Source organism: Ailuropoda melanoleuca, chromosome 2 (genome assembly GCF_002007445.2).
Source record: "Ailuropoda melanoleuca isolate Jingjing chromosome 2, ASM200744v2, whole genome shotgun sequence".
NCBI lineage: Eukaryota > Metazoa > Chordata > Mammalia > Carnivora > Ursidae > Ailuropoda > Ailuropoda melanoleuca.
This window is the reverse complement of record NC_048219.1, coordinates 101,510,915-101,533,712: the sequence shown is the minus strand read 5'-3', so window position 1 is coordinate 101,533,712 and position 22,798 is coordinate 101,510,915. Positions and strand designations below refer to the sequence as shown.

At 45.1% G+C, this 22,798-nt stretch overlaps 1 protein-coding gene across 1 annotated transcript in view; it reads right to left on the bottom strand.

Moving 5' to 3' along the window:
• Window positions 1-22,798, bottom strand: part of CCDC93 (coiled-coil domain containing 93) — an 87,385-nt gene that overhangs the window by 48,961 nt on the left and 15,626 nt on the right. Inside the window, 6 exon segments of the mRNA XM_034642012.1 lie at window positions 94-144; window positions 434-526; window positions 3,546-3,614; window positions 16,693-16,749; window positions 17,563-17,661; window positions 21,962-22,073. Of these exon segments, the coding sequence (XP_034497903.1) occupies window positions 94-144; window positions 434-526; window positions 3,546-3,614; window positions 16,693-16,749; window positions 17,563-17,661; window positions 21,962-22,073 (481 nt within the window).

Sequence of the window (22,798 nt, the reverse complement as noted above, 5' to 3'; positions counted from 1 at the left end):
GGGGTCCCTCTGGGAGGAGGCCTCCCCGGAGCAGCACAGGGCGGTTCCACATCCCCACCTCCACACCGCACCCCCCATGCAGTCCCCCCTCACCTCCTCATTCGCCATGGCGGTCATCTTGGTCATCAATGACTGAATACGCTGCTGGAAGAGGAACAGAAGTAGCAGTGAGTGGACCCCAATGCCTAAGGCTTCCTTGATGGGTCTGCGCAGACCTTTGCAGTGCAATCCAAGGGTTGTTTATGTGCTCTCTCATAGTAAGCCTCACGGAATGGGGCAGGAGAGAAAAGGAAACTGGGAAGGGTGTGAGAGGCCATCTAACAGCAGCGGGGTGTGGGGGGTGGCTGGCCATTTTGCAAAGCTGGGGATGAAGGGGCAGTTTCTCCCCAGATGATGGAAACAGAAACTCCGGGGGACCTAGGGGGCCACACACCTCTTCAGCAGCTTGAAGCTCATCTTCCTCACGGGCATCAGCTTTTTCTGCAGCTGAGAGCCCTGCGGGAAGTGCCGTCTTCTTGTCCTCGGCCTGGAAGGAAAGATGCAAACATAGCTGGGCCCTGGAGATGAAGACTCAGTAGAGAAAGGACAACAATGCAAAGGGGCACGAATCTGTGAAAGACAACAGGCAGATGTAGAAAGGTGAACCGGTCCCTGACAAAGACTGGAGAATCCAGGTACCCGAGCTTCCATTCCAAGCACAGACCGGGAAGGTTGAGCTCTGGTCCGTGGCCCGTGCCTCGCTCCATTGCTGCGCTGCTTGCGGATTCAATTCCTATCCGGTTGCACACATTTGCCAGACTTATCCTTTGACTGGGTCTCCCCCCTGCTTTAACCCCTTCAAGAGCAAATCACGGCCTAAAGGAGTGTTTTTTTCAAACTGCCAGTTGAGACCCATCGGTGGGACATGAAAGTACTTTAGCAGGTATGGCCAGAAGCTACATAAATTAAGCACAAATAAGAGAACAGGACGCCATCAGAGTGCTTCACATGTAGTAAACGGTTAAGTACTGCTGTGTGAAACTTATTTTGGAGGTGGGGGTGTATGTGTGTGTGTATGTACTGAATCATGATGAAAAATAGAATTCTTATGGCCGAGAGTGGTCAACAAAGTCTAAAAACCACTGGCCTGAAGGATAAAAATGAACTGCTTCACCTGGTAATCAAGCTTCTTACTCTGGATCCAGCCTCAGGCTCTACATGTACCCAGCACCACACCCGAGACACCTGGATTTAATGCTGTTTCTCTGAGCTGCAAGTCTAGAGTGCTTGGTAATTCCGTCTCTGCCACCCACCAGCTGAGTGACCATAGGCTTACCTTCTCTGGGTATCAGGGTCTTATTGGGTTGAAAAAGAGAACTGGCGGTCTCAGACACCCTCCTTAGACCATTCCAATTCTAGAAGGCTTTTCTGTAACCTGCCTATAACTGATGCCAGTGAACACCGTGAGCTCCTTACTGCTGGGTATACAGGTATCCCCTGCTTTTGAAAGCTCATGTTAGGCCACTTTGCTTTCACAGAAGACCTATATTAGCAACTGTTGCTGCTGACCAAAAGAAATCTGAAAAGGGTTTTCACTTTTACAAGAAAAGGTAAAAGCGAAAACAGTTTTCAGAGTTTGTTTAGCCCTGAGCCATTAAAAGGGAGTGCGTAACCTGGGCGGTAAGAGTGGGCTGCCGAGCTCCTTCCCTGGGAACGACACTGAGCATCTCAGCATCAAGCTGCCAGAGCTTAGAACTGTGTGCTTTATCTCAATTTATTTTGTGTGTCTGTTAGCAAAGCATGTATCAGAAAAGCCTAAGAGAGGTAATTTTTTGGGTCCAAGAATGCTCAAAAATTTTTTTCATATAAATTAATGGCAATTGCTTCTTTGCTTTAGACCATTTTGGCTTATAAAGGCTTGATAGGTTCACTCTACTTTGGGATAGTAGAGAAAACCTGTGTCTGTATTTGTAGACAAGCCCAAAGTGAATATTATTTAATGGGCATTGCATGATTTTTCCAATCATAATCAATACACCATATGCACAGACATTCTTTTCAGACTAAATTACATATCAAATTGAATGTACACATCAAATTCTAATAAGTATCAGATGCCACCTGACAGACTCAAATCCAGAAAACACCTTGCTTTGGAGGAAATGACTGTTAAGAATAAAAACACAACTGTGGAAAAATTAAATAATGAGAAGACCAAAAAAGAAGGTATCATAATCAATGACTGACTGCTAATGAACTACTATGGCCACTGACACTAGATATCTCCTGCGCGATGGGTCACTCTGTGGCCTCCACATTTCAGTCTTCCCAGCAACGCTGTGAGGCAGTACAGTGACTGCCCTGCTTTCACAGACGCTGTGAACTAAGGCGCGGCAAGTAAGTGCACTGTCCAAAGTCGCACGCGCACAGGATCTGAAACCAGCCCGTCCGGCTTCAGAACACACGCTCCTCGTCACTACCCGTGCCCTCAGCACATAACACAGAGGGAGGCTGGGAGCCAAGTCAGGCTTCCTGGAAGGACTGAAGGATAGGGGTTCTGGACAGAGGGAGGGGTGGCAGGAGAACACAGCAGAGGGAGGACGTGTCCTATGCAAGAAACTCTGGGCGTCTGATGGGGAATGAGGAAGAAAAGGGTACCCACAGATCTCCGACTACAGGACTTTGCTTTCTAAGAGGCCACAGACAACTTTATTAGCACTTTATTATTTAAAAGGCAGTGGTTAAGAGCACAGGCTTCGATGTCATACAGACCTGGGTTCAGATTCTTATTAAGGCACTTGAGGGGCTTGCGTGATCTTGGACAAATCCCGGAACCTCTCTGGGCCTCACAGATTTCTGACCTCAGATTTTCTGAAAAAAGGCAGTGCCTTCTTCATAGAGTTGTTCAGGGAAGTAAGTGAAAAAAGATAATGCAGAGCCCTGAACAAAGGCCTGAGACACATAAGGGTTTGACGCTGTAAGATTTATGGGACTGCCCCGCAGCGGACAATTCAGGATCATCAATAAATACATAAATTAAGAGAGAGGTCTGAGACTGCTCTGTGAAGAAACCCCGTCTTAACTTACCTGAGTTTTCCACACGAGGTTGTCTTAGGGCAGGCCTGCCTAAACCGCTGTGCTCCATGTCACTGGCAGCACCCAGTTCACACCTGTCTAGGGTCTCCCTTGTCAGGGGGGCCAGTGCTCAGGGCCCTGAAGCAGACTTCATCTTTACAACTCTGGGTTAGGTGAGCCTGCTTGATTGCCCCTGGGGCCATGACTTCCCATCACCCTTCTCTTCCAGCCCTTCCATGAGGCTGCTGCTTCAGTTTCCTGACCTGCAAGGGTGGCAGGCCACAGCTACGAGGAGGGAGACGCAGTGGCCCAAGGCAGCTGTCACATCCCCGCGGGCCCGGGCTGCCCAGGGACTGGAGCCCGGTGCATAGCGGTGCCGCCATCCCTCCTACTCTTGCGAGGCAGGCGGCCTGTCAGGGATAGACAGAGGCAAAGGGGAGGGACACTTCCATCTCTCCAATGTTCTCTCCCATTATCTATGCTTTTCTTACCTTCTCTGTTTTGCTCTGGCGGCTAAATCCGTATCTCCTGCAGGCCACAAAAAAGGGGAGTTCAATTACTATTCAAAAGTCACACAGATTTGGTCAAATGCATTTTGGTTGGATTTTTATATGAAAAGGACCAAAGAAAAGTTAGGCCAATGAATCATCGAACTTTACATCGGAAACCGGGGATGTACTGTATGGTGACTAACATAATATAATAAAAAATCATTAAAAAAAAAAAAAAAAGGAAAGGCCATATGGTAACTGGACAAAATGTCTTAAGTGCCTGAACCACAAACATATTCCACTGTTTTTGAATAAAAGGCCAACCATTCTATTTGCCACATGAATACTATAAATGGGAACTCTCAGAGGGTGCAGACTGCAACACCCTCTCTAAGTGCAACCATTACTCTTTGAATCAGGAGCTGTATTTCAGGTCCAAAGTTTAAGCTAAAAGCCTTAAAACTTTCTGTATAAACAAATATGAGTGTGTTTACTCGGGCTAAGGATGCTCTCTAATGGTTATGTTCAGAACCTGGCATCTGGCCCATTCTTCATTCTCAAATGCAGCCCAAGCACGATGCCAACAATGGTATGTGTTCACTTCAGGCAACCTTAAGTTCAAAGAAACTCACAAATGCACTTTAGTTTAAATTAGTTTATTTTTAGGTTCTTCTTCTTCTTTTTTAAAAGCAAGTATAACAATGCAAAAACCACTCAACCTAAAACAAAAAGCATGATGCAAAACACCGCACCTCACTTACCTTCAAGTAGTTTCTAAAGAGATAAAGGTACATGCGGCCATTTAAGAAAAGCAAATGAAGGACTCCTGCTCTACCCTGCTCATACCATGCTTCGCTCGCTGGGTTGGTGCACTGGCCTCCAGCCTCACTGAAGTCCCACTCTTCCTCACTCTCTCTCCAGCTTCCCAGTGGCCTCATCTGTACAAGCTAATGGCAGGCCTCATCCCTCGAGGGCACCTTCGTTAGGGCTTCCCTTCTACGTACGGCTCTGCCTCGCAACCCTTTAGCCTCACTTCCTCACCTGACATGCTCCTGTCCATCCACTGCTGGACAGACAGCTGTGCACACACCATGCTGTTCTCCTACTTTCCATTTGTGCCCCACACCTCAGCTGTCAAGCCACCTCCTCTCTGAAGCATCACCCATGCATGACACTGCCCTGGCCAAACCACCCCGCCTCTGTATGTTCCCCCACCTCCCAGATGGCGATCACGTCCAACAGTCTGTGTGCATGTCTGCGTCCTTCTCCCAGAGGGCATGGGAGCTACTTTTACATTTTGTATTTCCAGTGTATATTGGACAAATAAACTCAACAGAAGTGGAAGAACAGGCAGGAATCTAGAAGTCAAAGTATCATCTGACCTTGCGGTAGGCTGTCATGTAACTGCAGCGACCACAGATCCCAGCCAGACAGTGTGCCCATTCATTCAGCATAAATGTACAGGCACAAAGTGCAGCCGACTGAAGGTAAATTCGGAGTGTCCACCCACGGTTTCTAAAGGACCTTAGGACACACTCTGTGCATTAGTTTCACAATGTTTACTGCATCTTCCTATACTCCAGAGGCTGGGAAACAAAAGACTTTTTTCTTTTTATGGGGGGGAGGGGCAGGAGGAGAGGGAGAGAGAGAGAATCTCAAGCAGGCTCTACGCTGAGCGCAGAGCCCAAGGCAGGGCTCAGTCTCACAACCCTGAGGTCATGACCTGAGGCAAAATCAAGAGTCCGATGCTTAACTGACTGAGCCACCCAGGTACCCCAAAGACTCCATTTTCTATACTCCCTTGCACGCAGGGCTTGGAATGCTACCTAGGTTCCACCCTTCAGGCGGTGATGTGAATGTGCAGGGGCCAGGTGAGGAGAGAGGGCGGGTGTGGAGGGTGTGCGTGCTGCTGTGGATCACAGAGGTAACCCGATTCTGGGGCCAGCAGCAGTGGGAGCAGCACCCTGATTTTGGCCAAGGTAGCATGGTTTGTCAGCCCCACAGGCCGCTAGCTAGCTTCCCCACAGTGCAAGCAGAAGCAGCATCTTTGGAGGCCTGGTTCTGATGTGCTGCTTGGGAAGTGACGCTGGCTCAGCCTGGATCCCACCTCTTAAGCCTTCCCAGGGATCCGTGTAGTCAACCCCTTTTGCTGAAACTAGCTGGAGGAACCTTGGTTGGTCAGAAGCCAGACCAACAGAGGGTCTCACCACAGTGCCCCACTCTTAGAAGTAACCTCACACCTTGGGTGTTCCTTCGTTCTCCAGGCCTTTCGTCCGTAGAGACCCTTAGGGCAGATGACATATCCTCAGGCAGAGAGCCTCATCTGAGGACCCAGAACTTTTTGGATTTTCCAAATAAAGCAGTAAACAACTAACTGTGAGTGACTCAGTTCCTAGGTCCCTTCTACTCCCTCGTCAAGATGGAGGTTGCGGGCAGGCCCTTCTGACTACCCAAAGGTCTAGGTTAGGCACCAGTGCACTCATCCCACAGGATGCAATGATTATGTCTAATCCTATAAATCTGTCTGTTGAGCTCCTGGAGGGAGTGCTTCACTCATTTTTTTAAATAGTTTTTTACCCTGAGATATGATTCGTATCACATAAAATTTACCATTTGAAACTATATACTTCAGTGGTTTTAGTGGATTCACTATTTGTACAACCGTCACCACTATCTAATTCCAGAATAGTTCCATCACTCCAGAAAGAAACTCCATACCTATCTGCAGTTAGTCCCACTTCCCCCTCTCCAGCCCCTGGCTACCAGTAATCCATTTTCTGTCTTGATGGATTCGCCTATTCTGGATATATCATACAAACAGAATCTTAGGTGGACTTCTGTGACTGGCTTCTTCACTCAGCATGTTTCAGACAGCTCCATTCACTTTTGTATCCCCAGTGCTGTCCTGGGTACTCAATAAATGTACGCTGAATGAGTAGAGTCCTGATGATTTCTCTAAGGCTTCCTTCTCCATGTGACATGGTGACAAGGCTTCCATGACAAAGAGCTGTCCTCGTTTGCCTATTAATGCCTGCCTCATTATGTTCACCGGTCAAGACGTCTCTGGGAGACTTCCACGTTGTTTGAGCTTCACCAGGAGAACATGGTATCTCTTTACGGCCTATCATCCCTCATGAAGAACGAGGGGATGCTTCAACTTATTTCTACTACAAAGCATTTACTTCTCTTTTACCTCTCACAGGTATGCTGCTCTGTCCCCCAGCTCCCTCAACTCTTGCCCTGTCTGCCCTGCCCTGTCCTCACAAGTGCCAGCCTCTCTGTGCTGCCAGATGCTTTAATTTGTTTCCACCTTCCCCTGTGTTAGCTCTGAGCCACCAGCCCCGCTCATGTCCTACAATGTCAGCACCGACAGAACTCCGGCCTCTTCCCACCCACTTCACCTCCTCATATCCTACACCTCACACTTGATCTTTAACATCAAGGGCGTATATCTTCTAGAACAGCACAGTCTGAAAAAAGTAAAGAGAGCCAAACAGATAACTTTAAATTAGTAGGTTCACATATTCAAGTTATTTCAAGCAAACTTAAACTTTTTCCAATAACTAAATCAAGCCTGAGTCTTTAAATTTAAATGTAACTTAATTAAGATTCTGTTTTTGAGTCACATGGGTCATACTTCAAATGCTCAACACCACATACGGCTACTACTACCGCAGTGGACATCACAGTTCTAGAAAACAAACTAACCTTCACAAACAAATGCCACAGGGCAAATTAAGACAGAGATCAAACTACCTGGAATCCTGAACAAAACTGGGACATAAAAAAGCCCTAAATACTAAGGACTGTGGACTCTAGTCTCCGTTCATCTCACAAGCATTTACTAAATACCTTCTATGAGCACGTCACAGGCCTTATCATCACAGAGGATACACACAGGTTGGGAGAGCCATGTCGTATTTCATTTACTAAGTACAGAATGACTTCAAAGCAACTAAAATTAGGCCTCAAATAGTGTGGAAGAGGTTAACGCCAGTATTCTAGTGGTTATGCTTCAAAATTCCACTTCCAAGTTGTCAGAGAACTCCACAGGCCCAAGGTACAGTCATTAGACCCTGTGAGACCAAACCAAGACTCCACTGCAGTTTCAACCCCTCCAGGAGTGGAATTTTAAGCCAATCAATCTAAAATTTTCTGGTCAGCACCAAAGAGGTAATCTGTCTTAAAGGCCCTCTCCATCCTCCAAAGGAAGATGAGGTAATCACCTAATAAGACCTCCTCTCTTCTCCCCCTAAAGGAAGGTGACCTTGCCTGAAACAATCCCTTGTTCTCTTTTGCTAATAACTTCTCGTCCCACTCTCCTTCCCATAAAAACCTCCCAGTTTGTATAGCTCCTGGGAATGCATCTCTACTTGCTACATGGGAGGCTGCTGGATTCATGAATCACTTAATAAAGCCAATTAGATCTTCAAATGTACTCGGTTGAATTTTGGTTTTTAACAAAGTCAAATATACCGCACATAAAATGCATTTCCCCACAGCGGCAGTTTTATAGCATGGCTAGGTGTTTTAATTTAGCTCCTAAAAGCTGATTGGGCCCATAATAAATTGAAATATTATAGACTTGCAATTTGGTTTAAGTCTAAAATCAAACTATGAGTCTTGTTTTTCCAACACCACGACACTTAAACAAATCTATCCAAACATGAACAGGCACACAGTCCTTAAATCCTTCAGCATGGTTGGCCAGGCTCAGAGTTCAACTTCATTTCAGCAAATAAGTCAAAAAAGGTGGAAGAAGCTGGAATGCTGACCTCAAAGCCAGATGCACTGTGGGCCTAAGCTAATGAGTAACCTTCAACGCCAAAGAGTTTCAGACCTTTTTACTCCAGGAGTCAAAATACTTGTCCTCTTATCAAGAGGTGAGATATGGAGGAAACCAGAGGCACTGACAAGAGATGGGGGATGTGGATTCCTAGGTGGGGGTGATCAATTAAGGGGCACCGTGATGTTCACATTGAAGGGAGAGACAGGATGGAGGAGTCCCAGGACCACTGGAGGCCCAGCCTTGCTTGACTGGGGAAGGGAAGGAGGAAGGGTGGGCTGGGGGAGGACTAGTGCTAGGGGCACAGAGTACAGGGACAAGGAGAACTGAAAGGAGAGGCACATGTGAGTCTACAGGTCAGATTTAAAGGCATCTGAGAACTGAAAACTGTTGCTGGTACTGCTGACGACAGAGCCTCACAGTTGACATTTACTGTTTTCTGCACAGGACAAACTACTCAGTTCTTCACATGTGTATTGTTATGCAATCCTCACTTACTGGGCAAGACCTGTGTGTAGGGGACAGTACTGACCGAACCCTGAGGAGAAAGTCGGAGAGCCAGAAAGGAGGGGAGGGCCTTCCCAAGCAGGGGGAATGAAATGCACACCTGGTGGGCCTTCAAGTTCTGTCTAATTTGCTCCGTTAGTTTTAATAAACACTCTCGTCTTGTCTAGTGTCAGGCCAAACAACAAAGACTGGGCCTGTCTTTCTAAAACCAGGGGCTGAACTTCCCCTGGAGGCTCAAACAACACTTGTAGATAATGATAAGAGAACGCTTTTTGAGGGTCCAACGAACCTGAGTTCAAGTCCCAGTGCGAGGCTTTTAGTAATTCTTAAAAGTAGTTAATAGTTGACTCTGGGCAAGTTACTTTTTAAATTTTCTTTTCTTTTTTTAAAGATTTTATATATTTATTTGACAGATAGAGAAACAGCAAGAGAGGGATCTCCTTTCTGACATAATGAGAGAGCCACCACCAACCTGGCATTCTCTGGTGGAAAGCTCCAGTAGGCCAGGCCACATCCAGGTCGGCAGGATGTAACATTCCCTTGACTTGCCTCCACTGACCTTAACACAGTCTCTCAGGGCTCAGTTCTCACAGACACACCTCAGCCCAGGAGCCCCATGAACTAACTCTGCTTCACCTAAAGGGGCTCCACAGATGTGTCCACCATCAAGACCAAAGTCCCAAAACATCCCGTAGGAAAGAGTTATTATAACTGGGACAAATACATTTGCTTTTTTTCTTTTTCTTTCCATTCTCATGCTAATAAAACAACGAACAAAACAAAGCCCCTGGGTACTAAGTGAAGGAAATGGGAGATCAATGGATGGCAACTATTTCTGGAGAGAGGAACACATCTGCAGGGAGGAAAGTTAGTTGAGGAGGCAGAGTTTTCTCCAGACTTTGTTCCTTTTCTATTCTCTTTCACATGAGCTCCGCTCTGCTCCTTCAGGACCAGCACACATCTCACTGCAGGGCTCCTTGAGTCAAATGGTGTAATTTGCTGGGTAAGACTAAGGTCACTGTANAACAAAACAAAGCCCCTGGGTACTAAGTGAAGGAAATGGGAGATCAATGGATGGCAACTATTTCTGGAGAGAGGAACACATCTGCAGGGAGGAAAGTTAGTTGAGGAGGCAGAGTTTTCTCCAGACTTTGTTCCTTTTCTATTCTCTTTCACATGAGCTCCGCTCTGCTCCTTCAGGACCAGCACACCTCTCACTGCAGGGCTCCTTGAGTCAAATGGTGTAATTTGCTGGGTAAGACTAAGGTCACTGTATTAAATAAAGGAGCCAAAGATGGCTTCTGCACATTGGCTCTTGGGTTTATTTCTGCACAGCAGGCTGAGATCTACTGGCTCAGAAGTGTGCCAGGGCCAAGCTCAAATTTTTACACAACCAGCTGTTTCAAACATGGTCCAAATTGGCAGATTTTTAGCCACGTAAAGCCCGTCTGTGTCGCATGCTCTACAGAACTGCATCTGCTAACCACAGATGGGATAAGCCCTGGGCCTGTAAAGACCCCAAACTGAAGCTGCAGACCTCCTTCAGAGATCTCTGACCTGGAGACTCTCTGTGCTGTTGCTGTGTGACATCACCGAAGCACCTGAACGATCTCCAGGACCCCCCGAGGAGTTCCCAAGCTCCCCTCCCCTTCTGGATGCCGCCCTGGTGCCTAGAACTCTGGATGGCGGCTTGCTGTGAGGGACTGACTGCCCCATCCTACACGCAAACCTGTCAAAGCATCGCCCCAGTAAAGCTTACGTGTGCTGCTGCCCCCTTGTGGTCATGTCTTTTTCCCTGATGAGACCTCAACCAAATTCCCTTGATTCCATTAGGATGGAATGTCACGGCTTTTATGTCACCTCCTAGAGTGCGATCTGGCACACGGTCAGTGTGCAACTATTATTACTGAATGAATAGGTGGACAAACAAGGTTTTAGTCCTAACCCCATAACTTACTACCTGTCTGATTTGGGGCAAGTTACTTTAACCTCTGTGATTTTCCATCTATAAGAAAGATACAAGTAGAGTTATTGTGAGGATTAATTAATTATTTCATAGCATCTGACATACAGTAAGGGTTAAGATATATATATCTACGATANAAGGGCTAAGATATATATATCTACGATAGATAGATATACATATTTTTGAGGGGGAGGGGCAGAGGAAAGGGACAGAAGAATCTCTGAGCTAAAATCAAGAGTCGGACGCTTAACCAACTGAGCCTAAGGTATATATTTTTAAGACATGTATGTATATATATTATATTGATAGAATGTACTAACATTGTTTAATGTGTGCAGCCACATATTTTATGTGTTGAATGAAAAGGCCTTCCTTATAGCATCTCCTGTGGAAGAACACACTGGAGTGGTAATTTCAAATGACATGGTCTCCTAGGTGATCCCATAAGTTCTGCAAAGCATTTCTTTCAACGAGACTGGCAGCTCTAAAAGTCCTTTTCCCCCCTCTATTCTTACACAAAATTCTAAATATTACCAAAAAATGTTCAGTGAATAGTAAACAATTACTTTTTGGAGCTCTGGGTAAATTTCACAGGTACTCTTTACTCAAGGTTAACAGGGAGTCACAGACCTCACCGCTCAGAACAGATACTTCAGGGACATGAAGGCTGACAGCTCAGATGAGGAGCAAGTAAGCTGTACAACAGCCTGCTAAGTGAGACAAACANCACAAAATTCTAAATATTACCAAAAAATGTTCAGTGAATAGTAAACAATTACTTTTTGGAGCTCTGGGTAAAGTTTCACAGGTACTCTTTACTCAAGGTTAACAGGGAGTCACAGACCTCACCGCTCAGAACAGATACTTGAGGGATATGAAGGCTGACAGCTCAGACGAGGAGCAAGTAAGCTGTACAACAGCCTGCTAAGTGAGACAAACAAGTGACTAAGTTATGACACGAAAAGGAGAAGGTGGTAAAGGGTGACCTGTCCTGGGTGGCAAGAGTTTTGATTTCTTAGGTGCTTTGAAAATACACCTGCCATCAGCAAGCCTTCTACAAAGCAGCTAGCATTCTGTAAAAAGGAGGTATGGAGAAGCCAAGAAGTAACACATTTCAAGAAAAAAGGCATAGTACTGGGAATAATCCCCAAGAGGAAGAAAAATGAGGCCAAGAAAAAGAGAGAGAACCCCAAAGTGATAAGCCCAGAAATTCAAGTTCACAGCAGTCTTTCTGCCTGGCAATTTGCCAAGAGGTACTAACGGCCTTAGGCATAACCTCTGACCCAATTCCATTTCATCGAATGTTTCCTAAGTAAATAAAGATAAAAGGAAAAACTTATGAGAATGTCCTACATAATGGCCAAAAGAAAAAAAAGGATACAAAGTAACCTAGTTAAATTAATACCACATAATGAATAATGTATAGCCAGTAAAAAGGCTATGGAGGTATATTACTGCTGTGGAAAGAGCCTCAATTACATTGCTGAGCAAAAACAAAACAGAATATACAATATAATGCCATTTTTAGGGATCTCTAATTCTCTGTATCGATATCCCTAACTTTGGATTTCCTACTTGGAATATATATCAGTAATTTTCCCTCGCTGGTGGTACCATGGTGACTTAGTCTTTGTAATTTTTTCCCATTTCTTCATTTTTTGTTATTATTACTAAGGTACTAGTACAAAATAAATCTAGGCTTTTTTAAAACAAAAAAATCATGCACCAAAAAATGGCTGGGCTACATAACCAAGGACAAATGCAAAAGACTGGAACAGTCCTACAAGGATGGGTAAGGATAAGAATAAGCTAAATACTTTGAAAAATATTAAAACGTTTGATATTTATTTTTTAAAAAGAGGTTATATCTAAGCAAGAATAAGTAAAAGCCTGCTGGCTGAGGCGCCATGGTATTATGTTCGTAGATGAAGAAAGGCTACATGACATTCTTCACTTGGCAGACATTCTCTAGCCGGACAAAGGGTCTTCAAGTGGAAAAGTCGCAGTAAACGCCCCCGCAGGGGACTGACGAGATGGCGGGAGAGCACCTAGCCACTCTGGATGTCTCTGAGTCTTTGGGACCTAGATGAGTAACATCACAGAGCCCTCAAATAAGCCAGGAACATTAGTCCAAGGGAAGAGAGGAAACGGGAGGAGCACCACACCTGTCGTGTTTGAGGAGTCTGATGTAAAATCTGGCTGCCTCTTCCTATTCTGCAAATATGGAGGGAATTTGTTAACCTTTCTGGCTTCAACCTTGTGATTTATGAAACAGAAATAATAATATAGAACTCTCTGAGTGTTGGAGAGGAGTTAATGGGACGATGTTCATGAAATGCCTAATTAGGTGCCAAACACNCCTTGTGATTTATGAAACAGAAATAATAATATAGAACTCTCTGAGTGTTGGAGAGGAGTTAATGGGACGATGCTCGTGAAATAGCCTAATTAGGTGCCAAACACACAGAAGGCCCTCAATCAGTACGTGGCAGCTACAGACATATATTATAAAAGGCTGGGTCCAGAAATTAGGCACCTATTGTGTGACCTTATTTGAATCCGTAAGTTACCATTCACAATTTAAGTTTGGGATTCTAGATTCGTCGATAAGGAGAAGGTAAGAAACAGTGATGAGGCATGTGAGGGGCAGAACTGGGGAAAGGGTGGAAGGAGAGGGAAGCAGTCTTCAGAACCCGAGACCTACCAAGAGCCACAGCTTCTGGTCANGGTGGAAGGAGAGGGAAGCAGCCTTCAGAACCCGAGACCTACAAAGAGCCACAGCTTCTGGTCATCAAGGAAAGACTTCATTCCCTCCACTAAGGGATAAATTACCCCTTGGGAAGAGTGACGACGAATGAAAACCAGCACGCTGTTCCATTCTTTACAGGACTCACAAGGACAGGCCAGGGACATGCCCTGCAGCCCTGGGGTCTCCTGTAAGCTCTGGAACTCGCATTTCAAGGCAAGGAAGCACGAAGCACTTACAGAAGTTGTGGGAGGGAGGGAAGTGAATGGCAATGGAGCTCAGCTAAGAAACCTAAGAAGACAGCATCTGGAAATCAGGGGTATTTTCGGTAGACAGAGAAAGAAGAAAACAAATAAAACCCAAAGGCCAGCTCTGGCCATCCATCAAAATTCTTTATCATTCCTGCCACACACGTATTGACAGTCAACTGAGGAGTAAATTCACACATANAGAGAAAGAAGAAAACAAATAAAACCCAAAGGCCAGCTCTGGCCATCCATCAAAATTCTTTATCATTCCTGCTACACACGTATTGACAGTCAACTGAGGAGTAAATTCACACATAAAAAAAAAGGAAATCAACTGAGCAATCTGAACTATTATCAAAAGACTTGCAAATTTTTCCCATTTTCCTTTATTTTGATATTTTCCAATTAGCTGTAAAAAGCATTTTATCTAGAGGCCCATAGTGTACTAGTTACAAGACTGGGTTTGCATCCTGACTCCATCATCACCAATGTGACCTTGGGCAACTTAGGTAACTTATCTGTGCTTGAGTTTCCTCACCTGTAAAAACAGATAATCGCTCCTACTTCAGCAGATTATTGTGAGGACTGGGTAAGGTACACATAAATGTTTACAACAATGTCTGGGAACCAGGTAGTTGTCATTATCATTACCTCCTTAAATCCTATGCAGTCACGTTACCAAGCAGAAGAGGAGGATTTTCTTTAAAAAATCCATTACTAATAATAAGAAGAAAGAATGTGTTTCTAGAAGCCTGAAATGTTTAGTGGGTATGGAGATGCCAGGCCCAGTTCCATTGACAGGATGGCTGAAGGCTATGCTGGCCTTTTCTTCCCAGTGATAAGGCTGGAAACTATTGTTTCTCACTCTCTACCCAGGGCTCAGAGTGGGATTTATAAAAGAAGATATTCAAGTAAGCATTTAGAAAATTTTACTTTCGTTTATTGTTCTTTTTTTAAAGATTTTATTTATTTACTTGACAGAGAGAGACATAGCGAGAGAGGGAATACAAGCAGGGGGAGTGGGAAAGGGAGAACAGGCTTCCTGCTGAGCAGGGAGCCCGACACAGGGCTCGATCCCAGGACCCTGGGATCATGACCTGAGCCAAAGGCAGAGGCTTAATGACTGAACCACCCAGGTGCCCCTGTTTATTGTTTTTGAATAAGTAACACACAGACTTGGTATAACATTCAAATAAGGCAGGCTTTACAGGGAAAAGAGTGTTTCCCTTCCTCTCCTGCCCCAGGATCCCCAGTTCCCTGGATGAGAGGTTAATGCCATCACTTGGTTCTCCTAGCTTTCCAGTAATGAAGCATCATTTAAAATAAGAGAAAACAACCACATATCCAACAAATTGGTTATTATTTTTCATGACAAATTCAGTTACGAGAAATCCTTAATAACTTACAGAGACTCTATATTGGTAAGTTAAAAAAAACAACACAATTATTTTTAAAATATGACTCTAATTCGGTATAAAAATGCAACCACATATCCAACAAATTGGTTATTATTTTTCATGACAAATTCAGTTACGAGAAATCCTTAATAACTTACAGAGACTCTATATTGGTAAGTTAAAAAAAACAACACAATTATTTTTAAAATATGACTCTAATTCGGTATAAAAATGCACACTAAAAACATGGAAGAGGGACACTTGGGTGGCTCAGTTGGTTACACGTCTGCCTTCGGCTCAGGTCATGATACTGGTCCCTGGTTAGTGGGGAATCTGCTTCTCTCTCTGCCTGTTCTGCCTGCCGCTCCCCCTGCTTGTGCTCTCTCTCTCTGACAAGTAAATAAATAACATCTTAAAAAAACAAAACCAAACCCAAAACATGGAAGAAATACGTCCAAGCAGCAAAAGAAAGCTGCTTCTGTGCTGTGAGATTAAGGGTGATTCCCTTCCTCTGCATCTATCAACCTTTAAAAAACCCAAAAACCTTTAAGGATGTCTAAACTGAACAACTATTTCATAACCAGGGAAAAAATTACTCTGATGTCCTATCATGTCCTGTTATTATTATTATTTAACACTGCCACCATTTCTGAGAACAGTATCTGGCTTCAGAGTGTAACTATCTTGAAGATTTTCCATTCCTTCCATTTCCCAAATGGAATTGTGAAAGAGATACAAATTACAACTCTAAGGTGACAAAGACTTTCCTGTTTTAAATGACCACTTCATGTCATCAAATGATTGTTACTCTTTTTAGAGTGATCACCTTGGAAGACCACACATTTATTCTTAAAGGAGGGAGAAAAATGCAAAATAACACTACACATTATTTTTGGAAGAAAGCGAACTCCCCCTCAGGCACTGTGGCTTCATTCCCAGCAGCTCAGGTAGGAAGGCTGGGGTGGGGTGGGTGGCACTGAGAAGGTTCTGCTGGGGTCTGGCCCAGAAAGATCTGAAAAGCTCTCCTCTGCCCCTTGCACCAAGGGGAATGGAATGCGAGTGCAGACTCCACGGTTAAGATCCACTGTGTGGGTGACCAAGGCCATCCCAGTGTGTCCCACACAAGGCTCAGGAGCGGCTCTGCCTCTCCAGAGCCATCATGGGGTGCTAACCTCAATTTACCACCTCCAGTTCAAGAGGAGCTATTCAACGTTTATTACCTGTCACTGGCACAAATAAGGAAAGGTTCTGGATTTGGAAAATTTCTCCCAGAAAACTGGAACTAGGAAAAACACAGGGCAGTGGTTGTGCCATTTTCTACCCATGAATGCTGGCATGTAGATATGGGCACTGAGGCAGGCAGGGCCTCCCTTACACACCCACCTGAGGTCAGCACCTGGGTAACCCCAATCCCAAGGGTTCTGGGATTTGAATCATGGGGCTATTTGGAGGCTATGAACCTATGTCCTTCTCTTACACAGGGGCAGGGGAACTTACTGAAAGGTCAACAACTGTCTTGATGGCCTTTTCTTTTCTCTTTATGAAGTCATCATCCTGCAAGACAAAACACAGGGATTAAACAAACCCTGTGTGAAGGCTGAAACTCAACTGGACTTCTCAGAAACCTGTCTTACAAATTGATTTCTCATCACAGCTTTGCCTGCAGAAGCCTCAATCTTCTAACAAACTGGAATATATTCTGTATGGGTAGAAGTTAGGGCCTCTGCGGATGGCTCCAAAACAGATCCCATAGCGGTAAGAAAGAGGGGGACCACAGAGCATACTGGTGGAGCCAGGCATTCTCATTCAAATCCTTATGAGCTCTGACACCCCCGGCAAGCTACCTAGTCTCGAAGCCTCAGTTTCACTGTCTGTAAACAGGGACACCACCACCTACATCAGGGAGCAGCTGTGGAGATTAAAGAGGAGAAGGCATGTGAAGGGCTGGGACTGAGTGTAGAGTATTCAGTAGCTATCCGTTGTTATTATTGCGGGGGATGGGGCGGTGGGCGTGGTTACTACTTCACTGTTACTACAGGAATGCCCTGGGCAATGACCTAGGTGGTCTCTCGAAAAGCTTTACATGACTATTAAAAAAATATACTCACGTTCTTGTAATTTAATAAAAGTTCTGAATCAAGTACTAAAATTGAGAGACAAGGACAAAATTGCAGGGCTTTTTCCCCCAGTGCCCGTTTAAAGAGGCGGTTGTGACGAACAAGGAGGCCCACTGTCCATGCTGGCCAGGTAGGGGCAGAGACGTCACGCAGCAGAGCCTGGGCTTACTTACTCCGCTCCTTCCTGCAGAGTCTCTAAGTGTGCACATGTGTTCTCAGTCGGACGAGAAAAGAAATGGGGAATACTGACCTCAGGGAGACTGTAGGTTTTCTGGAACTGGGATATGGAGTAGGAGCGGATGTAGTCACCCATCTCTTCCTTTGTTTCTATAGCTCGCTTCACCAGCCACTGGGAAAGAAAGTTAGGAAATGTGAGGACAGGGATGAGATACCGCTGTGGTAAAGGCCAGCTCAGACACGGTACAACTCGTGAAGCCAAATCACCATACTTGAACTGACCAGGTGATGAGAAACTACATGAAAAGCAGCCGGCTGGGCATCTGAGAGGCTGAGAGCCAATGGGATCTAGAGCAGAGCGGCTGTGCAGGAGCCTTAAAGTCTCACATCGGATGCTCGGGCCTCAGTTTCCCTCTGTGTAGAGGAGAGATTATCGTTTCTTTCTCCTCACAGCGCCACTGTGGGAGCAAATGCAATCACAAGGACTAGAATGCTCCGAAAATGCCTGAAGCACAACACAAATATAGTTACTCCCCACAGCCTCCTGGTTCTAGTAGCAGATCTGAACGTTACTCTCTCTTTCTTGTGCTCCCTGAGCCACAGACCAGGGAAAGGGAAGAAAACCTCAGAGACCATCTAGTACAATCCCTTCTTTCATTGATTGAAACAACCCAAGTATTCAGATTTGAGAACAGGCTTTCTGAGACCACAGCCCTAGGCTTCAAGGGAGCTGGGCACTCACAGCATTTGCTCTCTTAATCCACACAACATTATAAGGTGGCTGGTGCCAGCCACGTTGTACAGAACCTGAAGCTTATAGAGACCACGTGATCTGTCCACTGCTCTGTAAATAGCAAGCCCAAGGCTGCGAGTCACAACTCAGAGGCTCTTCCACACCGCAAGACTGGACATACGGGTTTTATTAAATGTTTTCCAGCTTCTTCCCAGCTTTAATAGGATGATATGCAGAAGTAGCTGTTCTCCATTGCTCCCTATTTAAAACTCCAGTTAATGACAACACACAGAGACACACCCCCATAACCTGCGGAAGATGCAGGCACTCTGAGAGTAAGAATGTAAAATACAGAAACACTGTTTCTCCTCCCTGGCTCTTCACACCTTCCCTTTACAACTGAAGGGCATTATGGAGGGGGATGCCATCTGTCAGAGTCACCATGCTCTGTCCAGAGAGAGCTAGTGCATCTCGAAAGCAGTTTGTGGACAGTAGTTGTAGTTCTCCCACGAGCACCACACATTTGGCAAGGCTTAGGTATCAAGGAAAGCAGACACATGGCAAACGGCATGGTGTTCCAGCAGGGATGGACAGAATGCCTGCTCGCAGACGGCAGCCAGTGCAAGTGAAGGACATGTTTAGGAAATCGCTGCCCAAGATGGGGGTAGGTGCAAATAACTCTATGAGGAATATTCTTTTGTTGTTAGCTTTATTTATTTCCATCACTCCACTCCACCCCACCTCCAAACCATGACCCAGGAGAAGGGACAGAAGATCAGATAGTATTCAGAGCTTCCGTAGCCCCTCTCCTGCACCCCCACCCAACACCATGGACCAGGACAGCTAAGGAGGCTGACTCCTTGCTCAACTCAATTTCTCTCTACTTTCCTGTGGATGGGGAGATCCAGTTTCTGGACTTTCAAAGTTGTTTCTTTTTCAGATGTTCCTCCATGAATTAGATCTACACTGAGTCGTTACTTGGCTGGATCCTGGTGAGTGTGATCAGATAAAGAAGGTAAGAAGTCTTAGGATTCAGAGAATCAGTTGCTGTTTTGGGGTTCCTACAGTGAAGGGCTGTGGAGGGAACCTCTTGGACAGCCAAGCTCTGCCCCAGGTCCCTAGCATTTGAGCAAAATACCTACCCTCACAGGATTCACATGTCTGGCATGGAAGAAAAAGAGGGGACCTAGAACTACCGGGGCCAGAAGTGAGACGCATTCTTCTCTGGGCTGGCACTCAGAGTGTTCCTAGAGCTGTGCTAAACAGTGCGAACGCAGGTGGTAAGCCTGCAGAGGCACACGAGACAGCTAGCTCAATGACTGCTCCTTCACTGGTCTCCAGCAAAACAGGCAAAACTACAAGCATGTGGCTAGTTTTTCATAATACTTCCATAGTATTCCATTTAAAGGACTGTCCTTTATTCTGAGATTGGGGGTTAAAAGGCCTTTCTTTTAGGAAATGACAGAGAAAGATAGTTGTTACTTAAACCAATTTCTTTATTGAAATATAATTAATATACAATGTTATGTTAGTTTCAGGTGTACAATATAGGGATTTGACAATTTTATACATTATACAGTGCTCACCACAATAAATGCAGTCACCATCTATCACCACACGATGTTATTACAAGAGTATGGACTATATTCCCTATACTGTACTTTTCATGTCTGCGACTTATTTATTTGATAACTGGAAGTTTGTACCTCTTTACTATTCGCTTCACCTATTTTGCCCATCCCCCATCCACCACCCTCTGGCAACCACCTCTGTTCTCTGTATTTAAGAGTCTGTCTGTTTTGATAGCTGTTACTTTTAAAGATGTTCTTGCCTGGCAAAATATAGGTGGCAACCACAGGTCAGCCTCCATTTTTGCTTTAAAATTTTACAGATCCATGTAATTAAGAAATCTGGTAACTACTAACCTAGGTTCTCATATCCAGACAGGAGGCCCTCGAGCATTCCACGTACAACACGGAACACTCAGACGTTTGAAATGCCCAAACTAGCGACAGATGATCACTTCCCTTTCATCACCTTCTCCTACCTGGACCAGGTTTTTTGCTCTCAAAGTTCTAGCATAGGGCTGAGTAAGGTCTAGAGATGCAGGCTTTGGGGGGAAAGCCAACAACTTCTCAACATGGTGGTAGTGGAAGTTTCAGTCATAATCAACACAGGGTCCCTACTTCCTATTTTCACAAAAAGGATCAGGTACCATCCCGCCCCCCGCATCAGAAAGAGAAAGTCTAACAAACCCCACAAATCAAATTCTGAGTTAAAGTCTTAGCTTCCAAATCGCAAATTTCACAGGATTTGATTAAAAGTCTGATGAAGGGGGAGGTCCCCAATACCAGTAACAAAACCAGAAACAGACTATGTAACACTTATAAAGCACTTACTAAAACGTGCTGGTCCTTCGGGTAAGTGCTTTCTACATATTAATGTACTTAATTCTCATCCTGTCAGGTAGGTACAATTATTGTTCCTATTTAACAGACAAAAAGTCAAGTCATTTGCCCAAGGTCACGCAGCTAAGTGGCAGAGCCAAGCTCTGAACCCAGGAAGTCTCCAGAGTCCACGCTCTCAACCCCTGTGCTATATAATCTTAACACAGGATTGGAAGACTCTTCGAGCAGGGGCTGCCTGAATGGCAGAGTGGGAACAGAACAAGGTTTAGTGACAAGGAGTTTGGACTGGAATCTTGCTTCTCTGCACACCAGTTCTCTGCCCTCGAGCAAATCAGTTACTCTCTGCATCTCACCTGTGCCAGACATAAGGAGTGGGATTTTAATAGATGCTTCAAAGAACTCGATTAGGATCATTTGCAAAGTGCTGTTCACACAGCAGGCCCTTTGCTCCTCCTCTTTTCCAAGTGCCCAGAGGAGGCTGAGACACCAGAGAGCAAGGGTGTAGGGGGCTGTACAGCATGAGCCGCTTAATCACAGAGCCTTGGGAAACGGCCAGAGTGGAAATTCTCTCCCATTAGACATCTAGTCATCAAATGAAGACTAACTGCTGACACGATGCCAGCCATTCCATGGTGCTGAAGACACTACAGTGAGCAGGGCAGCTACAGTGCCTGCCTCCAGAAAGCTTACGGGAGGGGCAGAAGTGACCAGACAGATATACATGGTTACAAACTATAGCAAGGAAGATTCCCACAAGGGAAAGGAATATGGCCAGTACGAGTGGATACAGCAAAGGAGCCTGTTCTAGATTGGGGGTGGGGGTCACTGAAAGCTTTCTTGAGGTTTGGAGGAACTGAAATCTGAAAGGTGAATATGGATTAAGTAGGTAATGAGAGACAGGGAAGAGCTTTCTAGCCTGAGGGAAAGGGCCTGTGACAGGAGGAAGCATAATATGTATGAGAAAATCGGAAAGAGAGTGAGAGGGGTTAGAACAGAAAGAACAAAGAAGAGCAAGAAATAAAGTTAGGCTGGATAGGTGGGACAGGACCAGAGCATGGGCAGCTACGGAGTTCTATCTTTACCAAAAGGGCAATGAAAACCAATTAATGGGAACATTCAGAGATCACAACAGGTGGCGGGGAAACCGGGGTGGCAGGGATGGGGTACTGGCAACCTTCTGAGAATGACATCAGGAAGCACCATCACGTCCTGCTCCTCCAATTCCATACCACACCCGTTAGACCCATGATCCAGACCAGATGGCCTGCGAGCCAGACCGGCGGCAGGAATTCTGACGCGCAGAGGACAAGAAACCACAAAGAGGCTCTCACCTGGACAACAGGAAATATGTGAATAAAATCCATGCCCTGGATCTGGTGGGGCTCCAGCTGGTGTGGACACTTCATCCTTGGCAGGACTGAGACGATTTTTTCTGATAGGGCTCTGTTTGGAAAAAACAACAGGCAAAAGAGTGAGAACACACTAAGTGGCCCTTAAGACATCTCTCAAGTCTGGGCAGCATTCCAGAAGAATCTGGGGCTTCTCAGCGCCAGACCATGACCAAGCTTCTCTTGGCTGACTGCAAAATGAGAAAAATAAGCACAATTTAGATGTGTGTGTATGCATGTGACTGAGGCCACAGTACTGCTTTCATGCTTTATTCCAGAATTTTTTTCTCCCTATCTTGTTTATATTAAACCACAGTTTGTTTGTGAAATTGTGGTGATATTTGAGGTAGTAATTACTACTGAATATCCTTACATGGTAAAATAGAAAGTTTTCAGTGCCCCAGGGCTTCTTTTACATTTCATTTTACCCGCCTACTTTTTCCAAAGACCTAGAAACCACTAAGGCTACACATTTAAAAAATTGTTCTAAATATCATTCAGGCAACAAACAATTACCAGGCCCTGAGCCAGGTGCCCAGAATATTAAGACAAAACAGGGCCTTATACTTAAAAAAAAAAAAAAAAAAAAGGAGTTCTCCATTCTGGTATAAAAGCATTTTTAAAATAAAAGATAGTCTTTAATTTTTTTTAATACTTTAAAATTAATCCTAGATTTGGGGAAACCATGTCCTTGCTCTCTTTTTCCAGAGAGCAGAGCTTCTCTGCAAAAGTCAGGCACTCTGATTTCTCTCCCATACCTTGGTTCAGTCCTAGGAAACG